We start from the raw sequence: 23,149 nt of genomic DNA on the forward strand, positions 1-23,149 counted from the left end.
CCTGAAGTGAACTAAACCGACTCCAGACTTTTTATCCAATTATTTTGGAAACAAGGATGACTATGAATAATGATCCTTTTAATCCATCTGCAATGCCGTCACACAGAAACTTTCCCGAACTGAGGTCTTTGACATGCACTTTCTCTCTTTCAGAAACCCATTTAGAAACCAAGTGAAGTATATACATGGCAGGAAATCAGCTTTGTTTACCAGGTTTCTCTTGTCATAATTAATCAGGCCGTTGTACTGCTTCACAGGAAGAAATAAGAAGAAAAGGTTACTGCAGAAAGCCGATAATAAGCATTTTACTTGTAAATGCACTGAAAGGTGTTAAGGAAATAGTGGCTTCCTTGTGCAGTCTGTTAGGTTGATCATTTAACATATACCATAGCGTCTGCCTCTGTATGTTTCTCCGTTGTGTATCCCTGCCGCTGAGTAGCAGCAGATAGTATTTATCTTTGAGACATTGCCAAATACGTAATTGACCCTGAGACCCGCCAGGCAGATCGAGCCTGTAAAGCTTTGATTGATAATGTCACTGGAACACCCACTTACTTAAGTTTTTCTCCATCTGTGTGGGATCAATAGACCGACGTTGTTATTCTCTGACTTTGTCTCTCCAACACGCCTTCTGTACATGCCGTCCAAAGCACAAACAAACTTTTCAGAACACTTGGAAACACATAAAATGTATTCTTGTTAGCTAATATCTTCAGAACTACAAGACCGAAAGCAAGAATCTGTTGAAAATAAGATAAACACTTCTCTGGAAAGTAAATAAAATGCTGAGGAATGTGGAGAAACAGCCTTTCTTTATATCTCTGTTTCGTTAGAAACCCTTTTTTAAACACTTGCTCTGATTGATTGCAGTGAATCAGCATAATGGAAGTGGTGCAGAAAACTCTAATAGTGAAGTCGGAAATTCTGTAGAGACAGATACTATGACATTATTCTGATCTATCTGCATGTTTTTTTAATAATTATTCACAAGGCTTGGGCAGTGTAGTGACCTAAACTAATATTGAGGTTGTTTGTTACATAGTAGGCAATTAGCATCACTGAGATCTTAAATCCTAACATATAGTCATATAGTTAGACTCATGATGAGCAGTTTAAAGTATAAAAAGTTACGCAACAGAACCTTAGATAACATCTTTTTTTTTATCCCACACATTCTTCCTCCTTGTCAAAACATGTTGCCTGCATTACCCACAATGCAACTCAACCACTTTGATGCGTAAAATCAGTAGAAGTCCCCTTTAATATCTCAGTTTCCATCTTAATATTCTGTCGCAATAGATTTTTCATGTTTGAATAATTTTTTTTTCTGAATAAATAAATGACTTCCTAAAAAATTAAGTGATCATTAGCTGGTGCATTTCTTGGTTTTGTCCCCAGACTGTATGAAATATAGCTGACATTAGCTATCAATCATCAATAACCAATACTAATCATTTCAGTTATTAATTTTCCTTGTGGATATGTTTTCAGATTTGTGTTGCGGTTCTGTATTTCACACATCTAATTAATCAAACATCAGTTCATTATTTGACATTTCAAACATTTATATTAATTCTGAATAGAAAGCTCAGCGTGCTGATAGAAAAGACCCTCAATCATCAGGTCTGTGGCAGATTATAATGTTTATATTAAAGAAATAATAACTACTGATTATAGAGAATTACTTTGAGATTAAATGCATTGAATTTTCTGATTAACGGGTCAACTCTCAGTTCAGCTCATGCTCAAATCTTTCCGCATCTTTCATGTTCTCATCAGTTCTAATCTCAAAGGTGCTTTTCTGAAAACATTTCAGGTGGAGATGCTTATTTGCATGCTTCAGGCTCAGATAAGTTGCAGGACCACAAAGTCTTTGATGTAGAGTTTTCAAAGCACTGGAGATTTTACTGTGCTTACTGCTGATGCTGCATCTTTGCAGTTTGAAATGTTTTTGTTTTTTTCTTTCTGTCTGGCCAGCAGTAAAGAAGTTAGCTCCTTGTGAAATGTGTCTTCATGCTCAAGTGTTAGGCCAGCATTAATCACATAATCCTCAGTCTGTGACTCGGGATTGCATTTGTCTTATGTGCTTCTGCAAGTATCATTGTGTGATGATGTAGTGGAGTCTCTACCAATGATTCAGAGAGTTTTCTCCTGCTTGAAAGGAAAGCCCTCAACAGTCCCTCTCACCCTGGCAGAGAAGATAACCCACCCTCGACAGAATCGCCGACATTTCTTCACCCCTCTCCACCATTCAGCTCGACCAGGTTGTGCCAATATTGACTCCCAATCTGACAGAGTGAATCCAGGCTTCCTTACAAAGCAAATTTGTCCCCCACGCTCACAAATTTGTCAAGAGCAACAAAGCAGCTGCTTTCCCGGCAACGCTGTCCTCCCAGGCTGTTTGTTAGCTAATAGCGAATGAAGCTGTGGCAAGTTGAGTGACATTTTGAGTGGCGGCTCTAGTGGGAGAGGAGGCATCTGTTGCCAAATGCATCAAGAGGGCCGAACACTAATTAACAGCCTGTCCTGTTTACACAGTTAGTTTGGTACATGAGTGTTAATGTTGCCTCCTCCCAGTGCCGAGGACCATCTCCGTCTCTTTGCCATTTAAGTTATTTGTAATCATCTGAGACGTTGTACTGGCACATCTGTATTTGTCAAATAATGTGCAGGAAATATGTTAATTATTTGTTTTGTTTTTTTATCCATAATTAATTCACATCATCTTTAATTGGCAATATGTAACAGTTAGTAATGTCATGTCAAAGTGTGTAACTTCATGTGCATGCTCTCTAATTAACATCTGTTAGCATTAGTAGTATTGCAAGGATTCAGTAACGGCTATTTAATAGACATAATGCAGGTTGATTATACAAATTTCATAAGCAGTGATACACATCAGAATACATGCTATTTCTCTTACATGTTTATTTTTTAGAATTAGTCATGTACCTTAATAGAACCAAGAATTAATTTATTATATTAAATAATTTAAATGTTCTTGTCATACAGTAAATCAGCCGTCACTCCCCACTTTCATTTTGTTATCATCCCACCTCTCTTACTTCTTTTCCATACAAGCGCATGATTGGCTGACGGAAGAAGATTAAAGGTGTACTTCCTCGATTTAGTATTTCACTTCCATAAAGTCGGGTGACTCATATTAGGCAGATTAAAAACAGAATCGAAACTGCAGAGATATTCTCGCATTTAGTGCCCTGATATGGGTCAAGCTCCAAAAAACATCGGAGCCTACAATTCCCATAATGCAACTCAATATGCAATTTCATTAGACGCTAGTTTGTAGTACATCAAAAAGTTGAAATGTCAAACCAAAGCTGGCATAACCCTGATGACATCACTATGACATCATCAGGGTTCATTTCGACGATGACTAGTAAACATGTAAAATCAGTGGAGTGCTCCTTTAATATTAACCAGCAGTGCTATTGATCTCTGGTTAATGTTATTGTTTTATCAGCCAGCATTAGACAGAGACTACAGGTGTTTCAGGGAGCGCCTCACACACAGCTGGTGATGTCTTCGTATTATTCCTGTGCTCTCTGTCACACACACACACACACAACACACAGTAAAATAACAGCATAACAGAGCAGGTAAAAGGTACCTCTGTGCATCATAATGCAGGGACGTATAGAACAGGAACAACACTTGAATACAATAGACTTGAATTTACACAAAATCTGCAGCCCAGAGACACGCCATCACATGCGGTGTGAGGAAGAGCTTTCAGCATAATAACGTAACACTTTCACCGGCTGGCACGCCGCCTAGAGAAAGTACTGCACACTATATCAGCATATATCTCACTAAACATGTCCGGTCAGGACACTGAGTGGGGAGTGTGTCAGTTTGATGTATTAAATATGATGTGCTTTATACTTGTCATAAGTATCCAAAAAGGACATTCCACTACTACCATTTATGTGAATGTGATATGAATTATGATAAGTAGAAGATATAAAAGACTTCTGCTCATTCCCGTTTCAAATCATTTATGAAAAATGAGACTTTTTTTTTTTCTTTGTTTAATAATTGCTCAGTCTGGTGGTGCGCTCATTAAATCTACATAACACATTTCCTGCTCTCTGCTCCTTTTTTTTTTTTTTTAATGTTTGCCTAAAGATATTTAGCCAGAGCCAGTAAATGAACTGCCTGGAGAGATGAAGAGAGAGTGAACAAACATTGGCTTATTTTGTCGAGTGGGAGAAAATGTCACATTCCAGCCAACACCCGTACGAAACACACACATTCAAACAGAAAACATGTCAACCTGGCTTGTGAAACTACCGCAGCGTAGTTGAACTTTAACACTCCGTCATTATTTCTGCTTTTATCTACTGCATGATAACTGTCGAACGTTTGGATTCGTCCCCTCTTATTACGTAAGGTGTTGTTAGTCAAGAGGATATTCACGACAGTTGAATCTGACTTGCTTAAATGCTTGCAGACATCTGAATATGAACACGCAGGGTCGAGATTCTTTGCTGAATTGTTCTCAGTAGACCTCGTGTTATTTACTACGCTGAAGTGAATTCCTCCACTTCTCCATTGACTGACTGACCTTAATTTGCCTCTGTGGTTAAAAAAAAAAAAAACACTCTGACCAAAGCAGCTCCTCGGGGCTTTGACACAAACCACAAATGTGCCCTAAAACACCTCCCTCGCAGATGTTTCATTCACCGCTTGCTTTCACAGAGCAGATGAAGGGGTCTGCCTTTCACTCTTCTTCTACTAGTCATTTTTAAATTTTTAAATCATCAGCCTCAGTCATTCCTGGCTGCTCTGCTCCATATCTCTGTCTTCACGTTTGTTTCGGAAGGCAGATGGCAGCGAGGTAAAGCGCCACCAACGTCGGGCTCCATACTTGACCCGTTCATCTCGTGGTTCCCATAGTAACCAATCATCACTGGGCAAGTAAGGAGTGGAGGGAACAAAAAAAAAAAAAAAACCCAGAGTGCTTGCGGAGCTGTGTTGCGCAACTGTTCCCGTCTCTCTCTGGAATTATGATCTGTGCTAAACACTGAGGTTGAAATGTGCTTTATCTGAGTGAAGCGCATGTACTCTGAAAAGCAGACATGTGTGTAAGATGTGTTCGAGGCGTTTTTGTTTTTGCCTCAGTGATGCATATATTAAGATGAGGAAAACGGCTAACTATGTCTGAGGTCATTTGTCATCCCCTCTTTCTTTCTTTCTTTCTTTTTATCCCATTCTTTCTCTCCTTTTGTCTTGCTGTAAAGAACATTGAATGCATCATATAAAAGGTGAAATGAGGCCTTTGAAAGCCTGTAACCCAGCCTGTTTAATCTCTCAGAGGCAAGCGCTGACATTCATTTGTGTTTTGTGTGTGTGTGTGTGTGTGTGTGTTTTTGCATGTATGTAAATCATTTCTTCTTCTTCTTCCTCTTGCCGCAGCTCACACACCAGACAACAGTTTCCTGGGCTTTGTCGTGGAGCAGCACCTCAACGCTAGCGACATCAAGCACATTGATGACATCAAGAGGCAGAACCAGTCGCTAGTCTACGGCAAGGTTGACAACTTCTGGAAGGTACTATGATCCTTTATGCACACACACACACACACACACACAGACATTACTCAAACACACTGTACAAACATGTAAATTTGACACTTAAATGCAGCATGATCAGACTTTTTGCTCCCAGTAGGCAGACTTATCGGATCATTAAACATGACTATATTTAGTTATTGACATTTTTGAAAAAGGTAAATTTACTTTCACTGCACATTCACTACACTTTATGATCTAGTTCTGACTTCTGAAAGCAGAAAAACCTGCAAACATACCCTTGAATGTACACATTCACCTACAGACACATTCACACAGACTTGTACCTTTACATTCTGACATACACAAATGCACACATAGATATATACATATATATATTCCTTCTGAAGATGAAAGTGACAGACTTCACTAGGCTTGCCAAAGAACACCAGCACACCAAGGATAACCCATTTTCAGCCCTCCGAGAGCTCCGCAGTGAAACTCTTTGAACAACCTTGGGTAAAACCTTGGGTTTTAACAGGAAACTTAATAACAGTCTGGTTTAGGAGCACAAATTCAGCTTATCGCCGTCTCCGTGGAGTTTTTAATATATTCAAATGCATGCTCGCACTGCGGCACCAAGACCAAGGAATTACTGTATCCTAGACAAAAAACGACTCGGAGACTTGGAGAGATTTGCACATTGTTTGGCACGCCATGGATGGTTGGATTACCGCCCCGCGCCTTGATGAGCTTTCAGCCGACACCATGTATGTTTCAGAACGGGTCGCTCCAGATCCAACTGACTCTTTAGATGTCTGACAGAGTAACTTTGCGAAAAGATAAAAGAAGCAACAAGAGAGAATTGTCTTCATGTAACATGCCTGTAGTGCAAATTTCTTCTCACATCAAGACGATGTGTGATGAAGATGTGTAGAATTGAATAATAAGCCTAAACGAAAAGACTAAAGAGCTCATACAAAACTATTCTATACAAACTTTCCCATTTGGCTTTTACCTAACTTTATCAAACTAATTGACTTTCTGAACGTCCATACAGCTAAACGGCTCATGATTTTTGGCCGTATTTGCAAAGGGTAGGTTTGCCGAGCATGAATGCTCTTTTTTTCAGCAACGCCCTTCCTCAGTCTCACACGCAAACAGTCACACCCAGGAGCTGCCCAAGACGAGGACAGCTGCTGAGTTCCACTCGAGCAGATGGGAAATGAGTGTCTAGAACAAGACGTAAACAGTATGATTCAGAGTGTTTATTTGCTCGCTCGCTGCCCATTTTTTCCTGGCCGGTGCGAGGTTCAAACAGGTGATCCTATGAACCATATGTATATTTTTCTTTATACCAAGATGACCATCACCACATCTTCTCTACTTTGAAATGAGATGATTGTAACTACCAGACCTTAATCCAGACAGATTAGTTCCTTGCAAAGAGCTAAGAAAAAAAAACAGTTTGTCTTAAACCAACTATATTTATTCCATCCTTATCATGCTGCTCCTGAAGATCCTTATCCTTAAGTGTAGGGTTAATTTGACATCTAATGTAATCTGAATGGAAATCTCCATAATTGTGCCATTTAAACGATAACCCACATTCATTAAGACTGATTTTTGCCATTGTCATATAGTTTCTGTAGGTAGTTAAATACGCATTATCTTTCTATCTTTAAATGACCCATCAAATTTCTCCAATTCGCCATATGATGTAATTCCAGTTTGCTATGTTTCTGTTGAGAGAATAATACGATCAAACTCCATCCACTGACCACTGACGCCAGTATTTTAGCGTCTGGATACTCAAATAAGGCCAATATTAACAGAACCAGAAATGAACAGAATCTCAAACATATCCAGTAACACTTCTGCTGTTTGAATTTCAAAGCCGTACTACAAGGCTCTAAATCCCAAGGTGTTAGTTTTTTGTTTTTTTTTCATCCAGAGGTAGCTGGTGCGCTGCTGCGGTTTGTGGCTTCTTGTAGTGCACCATTCAGTTTAGCTTTAAAAGGGCAGACGGGAGAGCCCATCAGTACACAGCAAGGGGCATTAGCTGCTAATCAGACTCCCAAGCGTGTTCATTACCTCCTGCTTTTAATTAAAGGGCCATTTTGGGGCCGACTGATAACGAGCTGGCTTTACTCCATTTCCCTCCCTCTTTCTTTTTTTTTTTTAATCGCGCCGTCCTTCGATCTTTCTCCGTATTTGAGAGGTTCCCGTTTCAAAATGACACATCCATTATTTAAAATAGAAAGCGTGACCTACTGTAAGAAAACGATTTCTCGCATGAAGGTAAAACTCACAATGGAATTACACTCGGGTTGTGAAATGAATGATCTGAAGACATCTCGAGAAGGGTTAATACACAGAATTACATTTTCAGCTCTGTTAACACTGCAAAAGCTAAATCCACTTGTGTTAATCAGCTAGTGCAACAACATTCCTAGTCACAAGGAGGCTTTTTAAAAAACAAATAAAACTAAACTTTAACTTAGATAAGGAAAGCTGAACATTGTGTTCATAACAAATGGAGAACGAATGCAAGTTGTCCAGCTTATCACATTTCTTACTTTATTGGGCTATAAAACAATAACAGTGTGGAGAAATTACAGACATTTAAACCGGCAATGCGTGGTCCAAACAGTGCCTGAGCCAGAAGAGCCACAGACGTTTCATTAAACTAAATGTTGTCTCCTTCAGCACCCATACTTTGGAGGGGTTAATATGGGTTAGACAAGTAATAGTCTTCACATATAATACAGCCTATTGAAAAGCTCTCTCTACTGCCTCATCAGTATGCAGGAGTGCTCAGGTCACGCTCATCCCACAGGTGTATGAAGTGAACCGGTGTGTGAAGCAGACTGAGTAATCACCCAGACACACACTCGCGCTCTCATTCACACACAATTTTCACACTGGTGCAACAGCCTTCACCGCACATTTTATGGAGATGCACGCCAGATGCTTTGTAGTGCAAATGAGTTTCTCGTGAGCACAAAGCAGTTTCCTTCGCCCCCGTGACAAAATTAGCTCATCAGTTTAGGAGCTTTTTTTTACATGAAAGCGGTGGAGATTCTCAGGGAAAGTAAACTTCTGGCAGGACATTGAACCTCTAACCTCTTAGTATCAGGGGAGGGTTTCTAGTCTGTGTACCTTTTGTTCACCGGATTTCCTTTTTTTAAAAATCAGCAAACGTTGTAGTGTTTTTCCTCAATAAGCACTTTTTTTTATTGCCCGACGCACTCATAAGTCCAATCTCCAACTGAAAAAAAAACTGCTAAATTTGGGCTATTTTCAAATATTTTGAAAAGCGGATGGATTAATCAGTATTTGTGTGTGAGCTTTTATGCTTATGTAGCTTATTGGCACTAGAAATCAGGAATCTGGCAGCAGGACAGGACAAATGTGGCCTCCGGAGATTTAATTGAAGAGATGATAGCAAAAAAATTGCACTCGCTGACAGCGTACAGAGGCGGGTGTTCTGAAAATGTATCCACTGATCATAACCTTTTCAGACATGTCTCTCGTGTCTGATACTCATTTTAGACGTTTTCTTCTTCAGCGCTACGCTGTATCATGACAAAAAATGAATGCCTGATGAGGTCTATTTGGCTGAAATGTTACCATTATAAATGACTGTGAGCTAATTAACAGTGTGCAGATGTTTGGGAAGCACAGGGGAGATTTTCACCGCTCCAGGGCTGAAGTCGTACCTAATTTTGTGATTAAATGCCTTAGCTTCACTTAGAATTTGGCAAACAAAACTTGGGAACATGGATCGGTTGTTGAGAAACAGCAGCATTTATTCACTGATGAAGTGTGTAGTCATTCCTGCTTTCACAATTTATGCTAACCTGACTGCTCCGATCACCAACACATCTGCCTGCACTGAGTTATTCCTTAATAGGATGAGGATACTGATATAACACCAGATTACTAAAGCAAAAGTGTGAAGAACTGGAACTGTGTATAAAAATACAGAAATTTGAGCCACATTCCTACATCGAGCACCATTTTTTTTGTCTCAGAAAATACCCTCACATCCTGAAATCTGCGGCGATTAAACCTGTGATTACTTGTTTCGGTTTTATTTCCAGTAAAATAAAAGCTCATTTTGCCGGGCACTCCTCAGAACCTCCGGAGGCCTAGTAGAGATCTCGGGGATTAAACAACCCGGGATGGCAAGTAATCATTTTGTTGTTGAAGAGGCAGTGTCGATGGTAAGAGCCCAAATAAAATGGCCAGACCACCTCGAAGGGAGCCGTTTCCATGGCAACCCAGTTGGAGGAATAGAAAGGCAAAGCGAGGGAGCTGAGAGTGACTGCTTGTCTCTCCTTTCTCTCTTTTTCCATACATACACACATCATACAAAGCAGCTGGTCATTGTTAAGAACGCAGCACTGCATCATCATTTCACGCCAAGAGCACTGAGATATCTACATTTCTTTTCTAACTGGTACGATGTAATAAAAGTTATTGATTCTCACCAGATTCTTATACTATGTTAAACGGGTCACTGTCCTTATTTCTACCGCGTTCAGTGAATAAGAAAGCATTTGATGAGGCAGAAGGGAACACGAAGAAAGGTGAGAATGAGTAGGATGAACGGAGAGGCAGAGCTGCAGGCCCTTGGCAGCACATCAGAGGACATGGTGGAGAAAGACAAATTACACCAAACTGACAGGGACACACACACACACACACACACACACACACAGAGCTGGCATATGCAGAGTAGGAAGGGCAACCATCCCATACTCACACAGGCTCATAAACAGACAACAGTGTGTTTCATCCCCCTCTCTTCACGAGTCAGGTCGAACATTAAACCTTCCTTCGTTTTTTTTTTTACTGCGCTCGTCTGATCCGATGTTGCAATCCCTCGTGCCATTAAACAGGCGTGAGTGCCAGTGTAGAAACCTAAATTTGACGTTTGAGGAAAGAAGTGGGTTGGAGTGGGAAATGTTATTGCGGTTATTAAATCGACTCCTTCTGTCTCGGATGTTTCATTGAATTAGGCCCGAGACGTTTCCAAAAGATTTTATTTGTTACTGCGGTGTTTTTTAACTCAGCAATTTGTAGAGTTAAATATTGTGCTTCCAGTTTATCTACAGTATATTACAACTAGAAGAGGGTGCATTCTCTAAAGGAAATGTACATGTGCTCCCTGCTGGAAATATATGAGATAATGAAAGAAGTTGAAGTGGCAGTTAAGATGCAAAGGCTGAAAAAAGCTGAAGTGTCAATTTAAGTGTTAACTGCTGAAGATTCAGTTGAACTTCAAGCACTAAAAGGATGTGAATTGTCATTTGTGTGAGGAGTAAACTGAGCTTGGTGGGTCAGTTGTTGTTGAGTCGGTTCTGAAAGTAATTCAGATGTATAAACCGAAAGAAGATGCCAGTTGAAGTGTCGGCTGAAGTGTTGACACTGAAGGCAGCTCAGGAATAAAATGTGTATCAACAGTGGAAGTTATGGGACAAAGAAGTCTTTTGTTTGAGTGTCAGTTGGAGTGCATTAAAAGCAGATGAAGTCTATTATAGAATAAGAAATGAAAGCAGTGAAAGTGTTGGTTGATGTAGAGTATAAGCACCAAAAGCAGTTGAATTCTCATTCGAAGAATACAGTTAAAACATCAGTTGACAATTCGAAAGCAGCAAAAAAGAAGTTGAATATTTTTTTAAAAAGTATGAACAATTTTAAAGAATCTGACTAGAAGAGTCAGACTTGATGGTTGTAATTTACTTTGTTCCATTAGCTTTGATTTTATCGAGCAAAAGGAGGACAAAAGCTTTGAACATCAACACTGTTTGCTTCTGTGATCATTCACAGCAGCGGTAATTGGCTTTACGAGGGGAAGAGAGGATGCATCTGCCAAATGTGAGGATGTAACAGAAAAGTAATACAATAAACAGTGAGATCATTTATATTAGTTACAGTGGGGTTACAATAGTTAGAATAATAACATTACAGTGAAAATAGGAAATTAGGATTTTAATTGAGCAAGAAGCCCGACTCTGCTTATGCCACATTGACCTCATTGATTCTCAGCCAAAAGCACATTTTGTGATAATTAGCCTTAAAATAATATAGACTATTCTCAATGGCACCTGTTTTGTTTTGCTCCACTGAAAGCAGTAGGAATGTATGGAAACGTGTTAAGATCCCCCCCCCCCTCCGGTGCCATTAGCTTCTTTATACGAGGTGTGAAGCATTTAATTGCACCCAATGAAGCATGTGACGTTACAGGTGTTTCCATCGCTACAGGACAGACTAGAATATCATAGCTGCTGCTTGCTTATGTTTTTTTTTTTATTTTTATTTTTCTCGCACCGGGCTTACAAGTGGAGGCTTCCTCACATATGTGCTCAGTCTGTTACACTCGGATGATTATGGAGCCCTCGTAGACACACAGCAGGGACTGACTTGTCAGCAATCACATACCATTTCCGCCTGTATCTACAGACAAATACATGCTCTGGCCAGCTACCAAACTCCAATAGGTTATACCCCGTTATGTGTAATGGGGCGTAGCGGGGCATTGAAGTAAATAACAACACCTGACTGCACTCCAAACACTTCTGGATACCATTTTACCACTCATGTTCCACTGGGTACTTCTAAAGTATCTGTCAAAGCTGCTATTGGCTTTTATAGTACATCTATCTGTTAAGCTGCTTATTTATAACTACATCTGCCAGTCCGGTTATCTTTTTATCTTTATGAGTCATATAGTAGTTGTAATAGTATACGCTGGTAAAGAGGCAGCTGAAAACTAAACCTCCATGTAGCAGCTGAGTTATATTTACAATAGGAGTGAATGGATACTTTAAAACTAGAAAACAAAGTATTAAACGCTAGCTATGTTGATAGAAATACCACTAATTACCATGACATTGTATTATATTCAAAAGAACTTCATATGTTTGCATAAACCAGGTTCGTCATGATGCTTTCCATTACACCCTTCATGTTTAGTTAATCAGTAAAGATGTCCTCACTGTATCATTAGGCAGACGTCAACCATCGGGACAAAAGGTCACGCTCTGCAGGAGCAGCAAGAGCAGCTTACAGTCATCACTAAAGTGTCCTTACAGTGAACTGTATTTGACTGACTCGACACTATGGTATCACTGCAGAGATATGTGTATAATGAGCTTTGCATATGAGACCGGAAAAGGTTTTTTTTTTTTTTTCCCCTCCTTCTTTGAAGAACAGCCGAAGTAAATTTTTTTGTCCCTACCGACAAGCTTCCAGTTTTCGGGCCCCAGAGTGCGTCAGTCGGGAAATAATTTCAGATAGGAAGACGATCTGAGGTGCGTTTGATGTTTGATATTGAAGGCAGTTTTGAGGGTCGAGTAAGTCGAACCAAGTGCACCCTTCTGCAGTCTAATGAGGCAAAAGCTCTTCTCTCCTCTTGAGGTTACTGGAGTTATATATTTATATACTATTGCACATATGATGCTTTGTTTGTAAGAATCCTGTGCAGGAAATCACTTAAAGAATAACAACATATGCATCAATATACAATAAAATTCCTATGAAAGAAAGATCAAAAAGAATGATTACAAAGAAGAAGTGTTTGTATCAAATATAGTTTCTCAAGCAGAGGAAGAAGTTGACGGTTTCAGTTGAAATGAGCTATAAAAAAAGATTAATCGTTTCCATCCCCCCAGTGTCTTGACACCGCTACCTGTCAAGATTAAGCTCCGAAACATCAAAAATCTGCTCTCAGCCCCGGAGCTCTGCCGCTACACGAACATATAGAGAAGTTTAATAATAAGAGAGGAGCAGTCTGTACAGACACGTATCAAGCTTGTTGATCCCCCTTCTAAACCACAGACAAGGGAGAGAGAGAGCTGATAGTAACTGTAACCCGACTCATAAACACACACCTTCCATCCGTCAACAGTGGATTTGAACATGTCTTAACATATTAACAGGAAATAATGGCTGATATCTGCTTCCTTATCCCACTTAGCTTTAACAAATAAGGTTTCTGGTAAGACTGTATACACAAGAACATCCTGTTTTTTTAATTCATTCATGCCACTTGTTCAGGTTCGTCTGCCTCTGATACTTTTGGTTCTTTTGGTAACATTGGTCTAGTTTTTCTTTAACAATCAGTAACATTTTAGCCTTGCTTTTGGCATGACGCTATGGATACTGAGATTGAAATATCAACTGTAACAACTATGGGATGGATTGCAGTGAAATTATGTACATACGTTAACGGTTCCCAAAACATGAATCTCACTGACTTTGGTGATCAGGTGACTTTTCATCCAGCAAGTCTAACTATTAATTTGACCAATGCATCCCCATCAACCTCAATTGTTCCTTGCGTTTTGTGCTAATTAGCAAATGTTAGCATTTAGCTCAAAGCACCGCTAGCATGGCAATTGACTCCTACTCTTGTTTTGGATAATAGAGGCTTTTTATTGCTAAACATGTAAAAGCTTTCATGAGCTGCATATAAAGCGTATTGAATTGCCGTTCTGGTATATCAGCAGGTAACACGTAGTAAACCTGACATTTATTTGTAGGAAAATGTTGCAACTTATTACTTTTCTTTGCCTTTACTGCCTCAGAGGCTGCGTCTCAGCCAGTACATCTTCCTTCCCCAGACGCTCATCCCTCAACCCGTCCCTCCGCCGACAGAAAGCAGCCGCCGCCTCTCCTGTTTCCTCTCCCAGCCAGGGTTTACAAATTCCCTCTGATTTACAAGGTCATAAAACTCTCCTCCTCCTCCTCTTTCTCTCCTGCTTCAATCAACCTCTCCAGCTAAAGCAGTTATTTTATAACTCCCCAAGCATGTGCTCCTGTACAAGGCTGCCTCCATCGATCCGCTCCCTGGTTCCAGATTGCATATTGCATGCGCCCTGAGACGTATACAGCCACGTACGGCACAGATGTATGCAGACGCTCGGCTTGCTGAATCGCACAAGGACACGGAGGGAAAACTTTCATGTCATCTTATCAGTCTGTCTTTGCTCCTGTTAGCGTTATAAACTTCCTACTTCACAGTCTGCTGACAATAGAAAGAGCCTTATAAATTAAAGTTGACATTATATCATTACGAGAAGGAAAGGAAAAAGAAAAATCCGCAATAAATGGTGAGTTGTGGTTCAACAGGGATCTAAAAACGCACCTTGTAAACACTTCTGAATCTCTTTGCCAAGAACGCAATTTATTATTTTTTTTCTTTCAACCTGTTTGTAGGGTGTTCTTTTTAAACACACTAACCCTTTTATACTAACTCGAGTGGGTCTGTATGTGAGAGAGAATCCATCCATGCTCCGGAGAGCATCTGGCGAGCGATGTCCTCTGACCGTGAAGCTTTGTGTGGCGACTGCCTTGAAGGGTCGTGGCGGTCTTATGTTCTTCTTATGCACACACACACACACACACACACACACACACACATACACAGCCACTCAAGCGGTCACAATAAACACACATCACACACATCCTGCTGCCTTTGGAGACTTTTTGATGTCTTTCCTTTAGTCGTGTTTTTTTTCTTCCTTCCTCTCCAGGCAGTTATAGTCATGTCATATATTGCGCTCTTACGGATGATTTCACCACAACCACCTCCCCTTAAAGTGTTCACAGAATTTGTATGTACATATACATATTTTAAATATTGTTTTGAATGCCACCAAACCATTCAGAGCGTGAATCATGAGATAGCTTTTGTGCCTAAAGCTCAATCAGGCAGTTTAAAAGTACAACAAATATCTTAAATTATTCAAAAAATGTACGTGAATCACCAGCCTGCATTGGAATTATTGTGTTTTTAAGCCTCACTTTTAGACAGACTTTAAAGTCTGAATGCCTCAACGCTTCTTTTTCATCAGCTTCCTCTGATCTCATGCACAACCTACTATAGCTTTTTAAAAGTGTGTGTGTGTGTGTGTGTGTGTTTGTGCGCCTCTTCAGATACCTACAGGTAACCTTCATTTATAAAGCCCTCCACACATACAAACCTTAGCTCAGCTCTCCTGAGTGAAAAGATTACAGGGTAGTGATTTCACCTTCTAATTAGGACTTCATCTCACAAACACACACACACACACACTTACACTCACACTAACACACACTTACACTAACACACACACCAACCTGCTTTAGTTACAGCAGGCTGGCTGGAGGCATCTGATAGCCAGGCCTCTAGGGATCCTGACGAGCGGCTACCTGAAACTTAAGCTCCGAAAGGAAGCACTGAGGTAGACACACATATACACACTTATACGCACGCACACACACAGTGTGAGTAGGGAAATGTCCTGGAGGCAGAGCTGATTTCAAAGGCAGGCTCGTGCGTCGGAGTCTTAGGTTTGTGTGTAAATTTGAAACAGGTAGCTTTTAACAACAACGAGGCCTTGCTGCCCCGTGAGTGTTGACGGTATTGGTAATCAATAGTATTCCAGCATATATGAGCGTGTGTGTGCGCACATCAGTGAATGCGCCTTTGAGGCGTTCTGTCAATATGGAGAAAATGGCCCAGCTTTCATCTATACAGCCTTCCTGAGGGGGCTCGGCTTTAAGAGCAGTCAACTTTACTTCACGTTGCTCCCGTATGGCTCGGGCTTTAGCGGGAACAGGACAAACTGAAAAAGACAAATGTTGCGCGGCAGTTCAGCGAGAGGTACCAGGGGGATATTTTGTGTGCAAATTTGGCTGGGTTATACAGTAGTCACGTCCTGGTTTTTAAAAATCAAAGACCCGCTACAACAATCGCTGTGTGGAGACGATCAAAGGACTTTATTATCGAAGTAATGTTTCCATCCAAACTGATTAACATGACTTATTTTTAAAAAGAAGCTCTTATTGGGCTTCTGTGAGCAGTCTGACAGGGATTACTAAAAAGATGAACAATAAAGAATAATGTAGAGTAAATGTAGAGTGTGTAGAGTAAACACATTATCTGCCAATCAGTCAGTCCAGGAAACTGTTGACCAACAATATTTCAGCTAAGAGACTTTTTTTTTCTCCTTGCTACATCTTCTGCTGAACCACACTTGCCCATGAGTCACTTTCACTATTTTGCAACATCTTGTAATCATCAGTTGTAATCCTTTGTCAGTACACGCTGTACACTAAATCACTTGGACTAAAATCACAGTCCTCCAAACACACAAAAGAACACAGTAAGTCCAGGAAACCTTTAGGTGTCCTTGAAGATGAAAACTGTTCATTGACAAGAAGAATTCTTCAAGCATTCCTAGGCAGAGAGTAGGCAGCTTTTATTCATTTACACAGGTTTAACAAATAATCAGTTGTTAAAGAGGAACTTACAAATTTGGGGGATACACAAGAGTTGTATTAAAAGAAGAATGGTCAGCATTGATGCAGCAGAGGCAGAGATATCTGTTTAGTTCTTCATTTTTTGGCGTCAAGCTCCAAAAACACTGGATCCTACATTTCCCATAATGCAAATCGACAGCTTCATTTTTTAAAATCCTGTTTTCCGGGTAAATACCCACATCTTTCAAACTTCTGCCCCCTGTTTGTAATGTAGGCTTGTTAAAAATGACAAGTCTCAAGCTCAAGCAGAGATAACCCTGATGACGTCATAGTGATGTCATCAGGGTTATTTTTTTCAGTATTTGGACAGCTCCACCTGGCCACAGAAGACATTAAACATCTGTTTTTACAGGCATAACAAGTAAACTTATCTGGATGTGTAAAATTGGTGGAGTGATTAAAATTTCTCCCTTTCCTGCTGTCACCTTCGAACGTGACCACTTCAGATCACGTGGGCAGCATTCCTGTGTGGTGGCAGTAGGCTGGTCAGGAATTTCAGTATAAAGGAAACTGGTTTTACTGGCATCCGTTGAATGCTTTATTGTCTTTTGGATCAAGGACATCATGGATCAAGTAGACTTCTATAACAATAACAGGGTATTGTGTGCACTGATGCTCCTCATACAAAGCTATTTTTAGCCATTGAAGCCAGATGGTCAGTCAGGTAGCTTGAACAAAAGTTCAGCGGGCCACGTAACAAAGTAATGATACTGATCCGCTGTCACAAAGAAAAAAAAAAAAAACAAAATGGTTAAATCCAGGATGCTACAGTCTGTGTTTCCACTTTCTGGATTAACCTAAATAATCTTTTTTTCCTCAAAATTAATTTCAGTTCATGTCAGTATTATCACCCTGGTAATACAACTAGTCCTGTCTGAAATGAAGGGAATCAAGGCTGTGGTTTCCAGGAGGATTTTGGCTTGTTGCCCTCTCTTATTAAAGTATTTTCTTTCCATGTTTGTCACAGGACAAGAAGAAATACCTGGACATCATCCACAGCTACATGGAGGTTCACGGCACCGTGCACGGCACCAGCACCGTGCATCTCCCGAGCTACGTGAAGAACCACGGCATCCTGAGCGGCCGAGACCTGCAGTTCCTCCTCCGAGAAACCAAGGTGAGTCCGCCTGCTTGTAAACTGTCTCACACGAAAAAAAATCTGACCCTGCAGGAAACAAGTGTGAGAGTACGGTGCTTATTAGATGCCGATGAAAGCCACAAACCAACTTCAGCATTTTTCCCTTTGACATTTTTTTTAAATGACCAAGAGACTGCGGCCCTGCTAACCTGCAGAATATTAAGGACACGTGATATCTTTTTCACAAACCATGGCCTTTTTTAATGTGCTAAGGCTATGAAACATTCCAGTAATAGTAGATGGATGAGACATGCACTTTGAATAGCGTTTTTAAAATGAATAGTTTCCTAAAAGAAAATGAAAAAGTGGGATTGCTCAGATATTCCAAATTTATAAGCCTGACCCACTGTGAAGGTAATCTCCTGAATTCAAATGTGTCTCAGTTGCAGCCATAACTTTTAAGCACATTTCGCTGCTAAAAATGTAACTGAGAATATATGATAGAGATGTAGAAATGTGTTTTTTTGAAAGAGCAGAAGAAGTAGAAGTAAATAGAGAGATGTTTGGATGGCAAAAGAGAGTGCACTCTTCTGAAAGAGCCTTGAGCCGAGTGGCTGTCGTTTCCGAGCCTGTCCTCGGTCCGGCCGTCCACCGAAGCACTTCTCCATTCACGTCATGACTTGTCCATTCCTCTCACTACTCAAACCACTTTCAGTCACAAAGACAAGGACACAGCTACAGAGACTATGCCCAGACCGGGTTGTGCTGTGTGGAGCGGGCACAGAGGTGGTGATGTATGAACACGTGTTAGCAGCTAAACACACACTTAACATGTTCACAGAATGTGTGTTCAGCTGTTCAACAAAAACAGGCTTTGTTTTGTGGGCATGATAAGCGTAATGATATCTCAAACTGCCTTTTAGATTTACCATCTATTATAATCCCTGCACTTCAAATTTCAATTTTACAAACAAAAGTAAACAGTAAACATTGATAACAGTGACAGATTTACCACTTGAAACAATGGGTCCCTGATTTCAGACATGGTAGACAAGCAGCTTCTCATTTCCAGTCAACAACCTCTGATTTTGCCTTCTCAAATGACAAATGATACTAGCACACTTTATCAGCTAGCTAGCTAGCTAATTGAGCCAACTTTTGCTGCATAAGTTGATCAAAAACTCTGTCTTCAGTTGACTTTTTAATGTTTCCACCTGACTCGATTTAAACCAAGAATTCAAACATGCACAGTTAATGATCCATGTAGAAGAGATGGAAATAAAAAGAATGTATTCTTGTATTGCATGTGTGTAGAGCTACTTAGTCCTATTTTCTTTTAAGTATGATCAGGAAAAATGTAGGCGGTTAGGCTGCTTAGCTTACATCCTTTTTTATATTTTTCAAATCCTATGTTTCCTAGAAAAAGGCTTTTAGGATCAGAATTAACTCTATATCTGGTAACATTAGAGGGAGTTGCTGGAGTGTAAACTTTGCCAAATCCATTAACGAGCAGGACAGAGCCGCTAACGCTAGCTTCAACTGTGTTAGCATCCAGGACCAGCTTCCCCACACAACGGGGAAATGTTACACAGTGGATGTGCTTGTCATGAACTGGACTTTTTGTCAGTGTAACCCAGCTTACATTAGAGCAGATAAACACACTCTTTGATCCGTTCATTATCCGATTTGTTCTTGTGTGTTTGGCTTTGGAGGACACAAGCCTCAAAACTCTTGACAGAAATTCAAAGATTGGTTATTGTTGCGGAGTTATGATTGATGAATCACTGTTCAGGGAAGGGATTTAGCAAAAGTCAAGGGACCTACTTTTCTTCCATGCTCACAACATAGGGAAAAACAATTTTCTTTTCTTTTGGACCTGTCCATTACCACAAGTATTACATAAGGGAATGGAATTAAAATTAAATGCTCCTCAGACACCTGACAGAAATGTCTGCTGAGGGTAAAATCCATCATTAGAGCTGGCATTGACAGACAGAGTCTAGTCCTTTGGCTCCAGTTTTCATACTTTTCAGGAGAATAAGGTAGAGGAGAGCTTCGATTTCTTTAGCCTCTGAAACCTGATGCTTTCCCATCAGACCAGGGAGGGAGGAGAGGCAGACGGAGAGAGGAGAAAGACATCAGACAAGAGCTGGGGCAGGGATAGAAAGTGTATAGATCATGATTCAGTTATAGAAGAAAGATGGATTGAAATTTAAACCCCTTCTCCTCTAAAAAGATTCTGTGTATTTCGTTAGCCAAAAAAAAAAAAAAAAAGATTCATAGACTGCAAATCCAGCTCTGTACTGAGCACCTCAAACCTGCTGTGAACATCAAGGAACCAGTTATGTTGAAGGTATTGACAGAGAAAAGGTATATTCTGCTATGGAGATCATTAAAGTGTTGGGGGAAAAATAGTCTAAAGGAAACAACACTCAAAAATTGATGCCAAACAGCTCTGTACAAAGAATGGAAGGAATTTTGAGTTGCTGGATTCAGTGGTAGATTGATGGCCTGGCAGGTTAACTCACATCAGAGTTTTGTGATATATACATTTCCATATCTTCTCATTACTGTACATGTGGTTCTGCATGGAGAACCCATCGGGGAAACGGCCAATTAAATCCCACAAAACCTGAACATTTTAGCCGCAGTGTTGTTTAAGTGCTTACAAGGAAACAGGAGGTGTTTTAGGCACAGTTTTCCTCGTGCTGCGTACACAACACACTTACTGTACCTGCAAACAGACTGCCTGAGCTAATTGGCCTCGTGGGGTTTAACTATCAACTGAGTGTACTGTAAAAATACTTTTCGTGCGGAGGCGCTTCTGTGAAAAACGAGTATGTTGCCATTGACGTCTAGTGCTTGATCTCCTGGTCAGGTGAATAATGTGACAAACTCGTGTCAAGTTGCAGACTGACCAAGGCCAAATTAAATTCTGATTTTCTGACTTCTTTTCTATCTCCTATGTCTGTCTAACTAAGAGTTTAATTGCCTAACTAACGCCTAACTGTCTGTTTCTGGTTTGTCTTCCATGTGTTTCTCATTTTCTTTCTCTTTCTCACTCCTCCACACACCCACTCCACTTATATATCAACCACAGACTTGTATGTAAAACGAGGAAGTGCGTGTTTAAAAATTATCACACCAACTTGAGCTCTTTCATTTGTCTCGTATGTTAATATTGTCACCACAATCTGCATAGAGGAAAACACACACATCACATGGCAGGTGGTGGAATTAGAAATACTGAGAACAAACTGTCCAATTAACTCACAGGGTCATTAAACCCAGCGAGCGCCGTGTTTGAGGTGCAACACACGGGGTTGATGCAGAGCCACAAGACTCCTTTCGTTGGAGCACAAGAGCGAGCTAGTTCTTTGTTATTTTATCATGATTTACATCACTCTCCTCCATGCACCAGCTCACAAATGTAAATACATTTACATGTGAGACGGAGGTATAGACAGCAGGGGTTTTTCTTCGCATGTAATCCTCTGGTTGTAAACTCAACACCTTTTTTTCGTGGGTTTTCTGTTGCTAAAGCGTCTTTGTCTGAACGACAGCTGCCAGAGATATAAATGCAAAAACTTTTGGGAGCAACTGTATCTGAATTGAAACATTAACATATGAGATGGTTTTAAGGAAATGATATGAAAAACACTGTACGATCACACAAGGATCATATTCATAACCAGGACATTTGAGATCCATTGCTGTCATTGAGTTTCCACCAAAAAAAAAAGCTTTAATTCTGCAGCATGTTACATGTAAGTGTCGTATATTCATGTACATTAATTCAAGCACATGTATCTCAGGTTGTGGGCTTAATTTTGCATGTGCTATACAGACTTGCTTTAATTTAGGGGAAAGATTTGATTGTACAATTTAAGGTAGAAAGATTTTAATCCCCTCTCTTGATTAGATCTGGTACTTACATTTTATATGTGGCATATTTATCTCCACGCACTGCTAGCAAGAGGAAATTGGTGTGTCCCAATAGCCACACTTGAACATTTAAGTGCACGTTCATGAGGTAGTAGACCATAAAAAATGCTATCAAGCAATTCTTTTAACTCACACTTGATGCATGCTTATCTTACTTTACCACAGTCCACTGCACAACACCGGTCCAATTCTTGGTGGTAATGTGCCTTTAAGCTGTTTGTTGTCAGGTAATAACTAACAGACATGAAGAAATTAACTGTGTGACCTGCTGGATTCAGCCTGAAGATTATTATTCACATCCAAACCCTATGCAGTTACAGCAGCGTCCAATAATATTACATTTATGATATTTTAAAAAGATCGTATCTTTATATCAGTGGTTTTCAGAATAAGTTTCTCCCCTAAAAATACATGTGAGGCAGGCACCTTGTTTTCTCTCTTCACACACACTTAGCTGATTGAGTCAATAGACTTTATATAGAGATGGATGTAGCAAGGCGTGATGTCACCCCTTGGTTTGGGGGAGGGGGGGGGAGCAAACTGTCAATCACAGCTGTCAGTCAACACCCACACAGCAGACATCAAAGCTACTATTCATCTTTATATCTTATTAACGGAGCAATCATTTCCAAAACGACCACCAGCACACTTATAAGAGGGCCCAAATTTAGAGATTAAAAGCATAACGACTCGTTGGAAATAAAGTATTTCATAAGAGAAGTTGACACTTTTCGAATGAGAGTCTATTGGAGCCAGGCTTTTTTTTTTTTTTTTTTGGGTGGTATTGCACTTTAAGAGACTCCCGCATTGGCTCCAACTTCAAGCTGTGGTTGATGGAGACTACCTGGCCCTAGCATGCATAAGGGTTGCGAGTTTGGCTCATTCATGCTTCGTGCGCCCCGAGGCAGAGCGATGCTTCTCTGTGAGATGTGTTGATGCAATAAAATTTATTAAAGGAATCAAGTTACCGTCCTGAACTGTTTGTACTTTCAGTCAGAACTTCTGTACCAGGGTTTGTAATAAGATTGAAGAGGAATTCTATTTATGTTTGTGACATTTATTCATCCTGATCTTTAATAATCTATTCCGGTCACATAGGAGATGCGGGCATCGTTTATTCATTTCTACTTTTAAGTCCTTAAGTCTGTGTGGATTCTTTCTCTCTCAGCCACAGCAGCTCTCTCTCTCTCTCTCTCTCTCTGTGTCTCTGTCTTGGTGTCTCTTCATCCCCCCTCCCCTCCTCGCTCCCTATAAATAGTGGTTGACTGTTTCTCAGCAT

The 23,149-nt window shown here is 40.2% G+C and overlaps 1 protein-coding gene across 4 annotated transcripts in view; it reads left to right on the forward strand.

Annotated features, from left to right (window-relative positions):
- The window catches only part of mgat5 (alpha-1,6-mannosylglycoprotein 6-beta-N-acetylglucosaminyltransferase), an 87,701-nt gene that overhangs the window by 58,552 nt on the left and 6,000 nt on the right, over positions 1 to 23,149 (forward strand). For all 4 annotated transcript variants that reach the window (XM_042404737.1, XM_042404738.1, XM_042404739.1 and 1 more), the window contains 2 exons: positions 5,437 to 5,570; positions 17,815 to 17,964. In XM_042404737.1, coding sequence (XP_042260671.1) covers positions 5,437 to 5,570; positions 17,815 to 17,964 — 284 coding nt within the window. The remainder of the gene's footprint in view (positions 1 to 5,436; positions 5,571 to 17,814; positions 17,965 to 23,149) is intronic.

Source organism: Thunnus maccoyii, chromosome 24 (assembly GCF_910596095.1).
Source record: "Thunnus maccoyii chromosome 24, fThuMac1.1, whole genome shotgun sequence".
Taxonomy (NCBI): Eukaryota; Metazoa; Chordata; class Actinopteri; order Scombriformes; family Scombridae; genus Thunnus; species Thunnus maccoyii.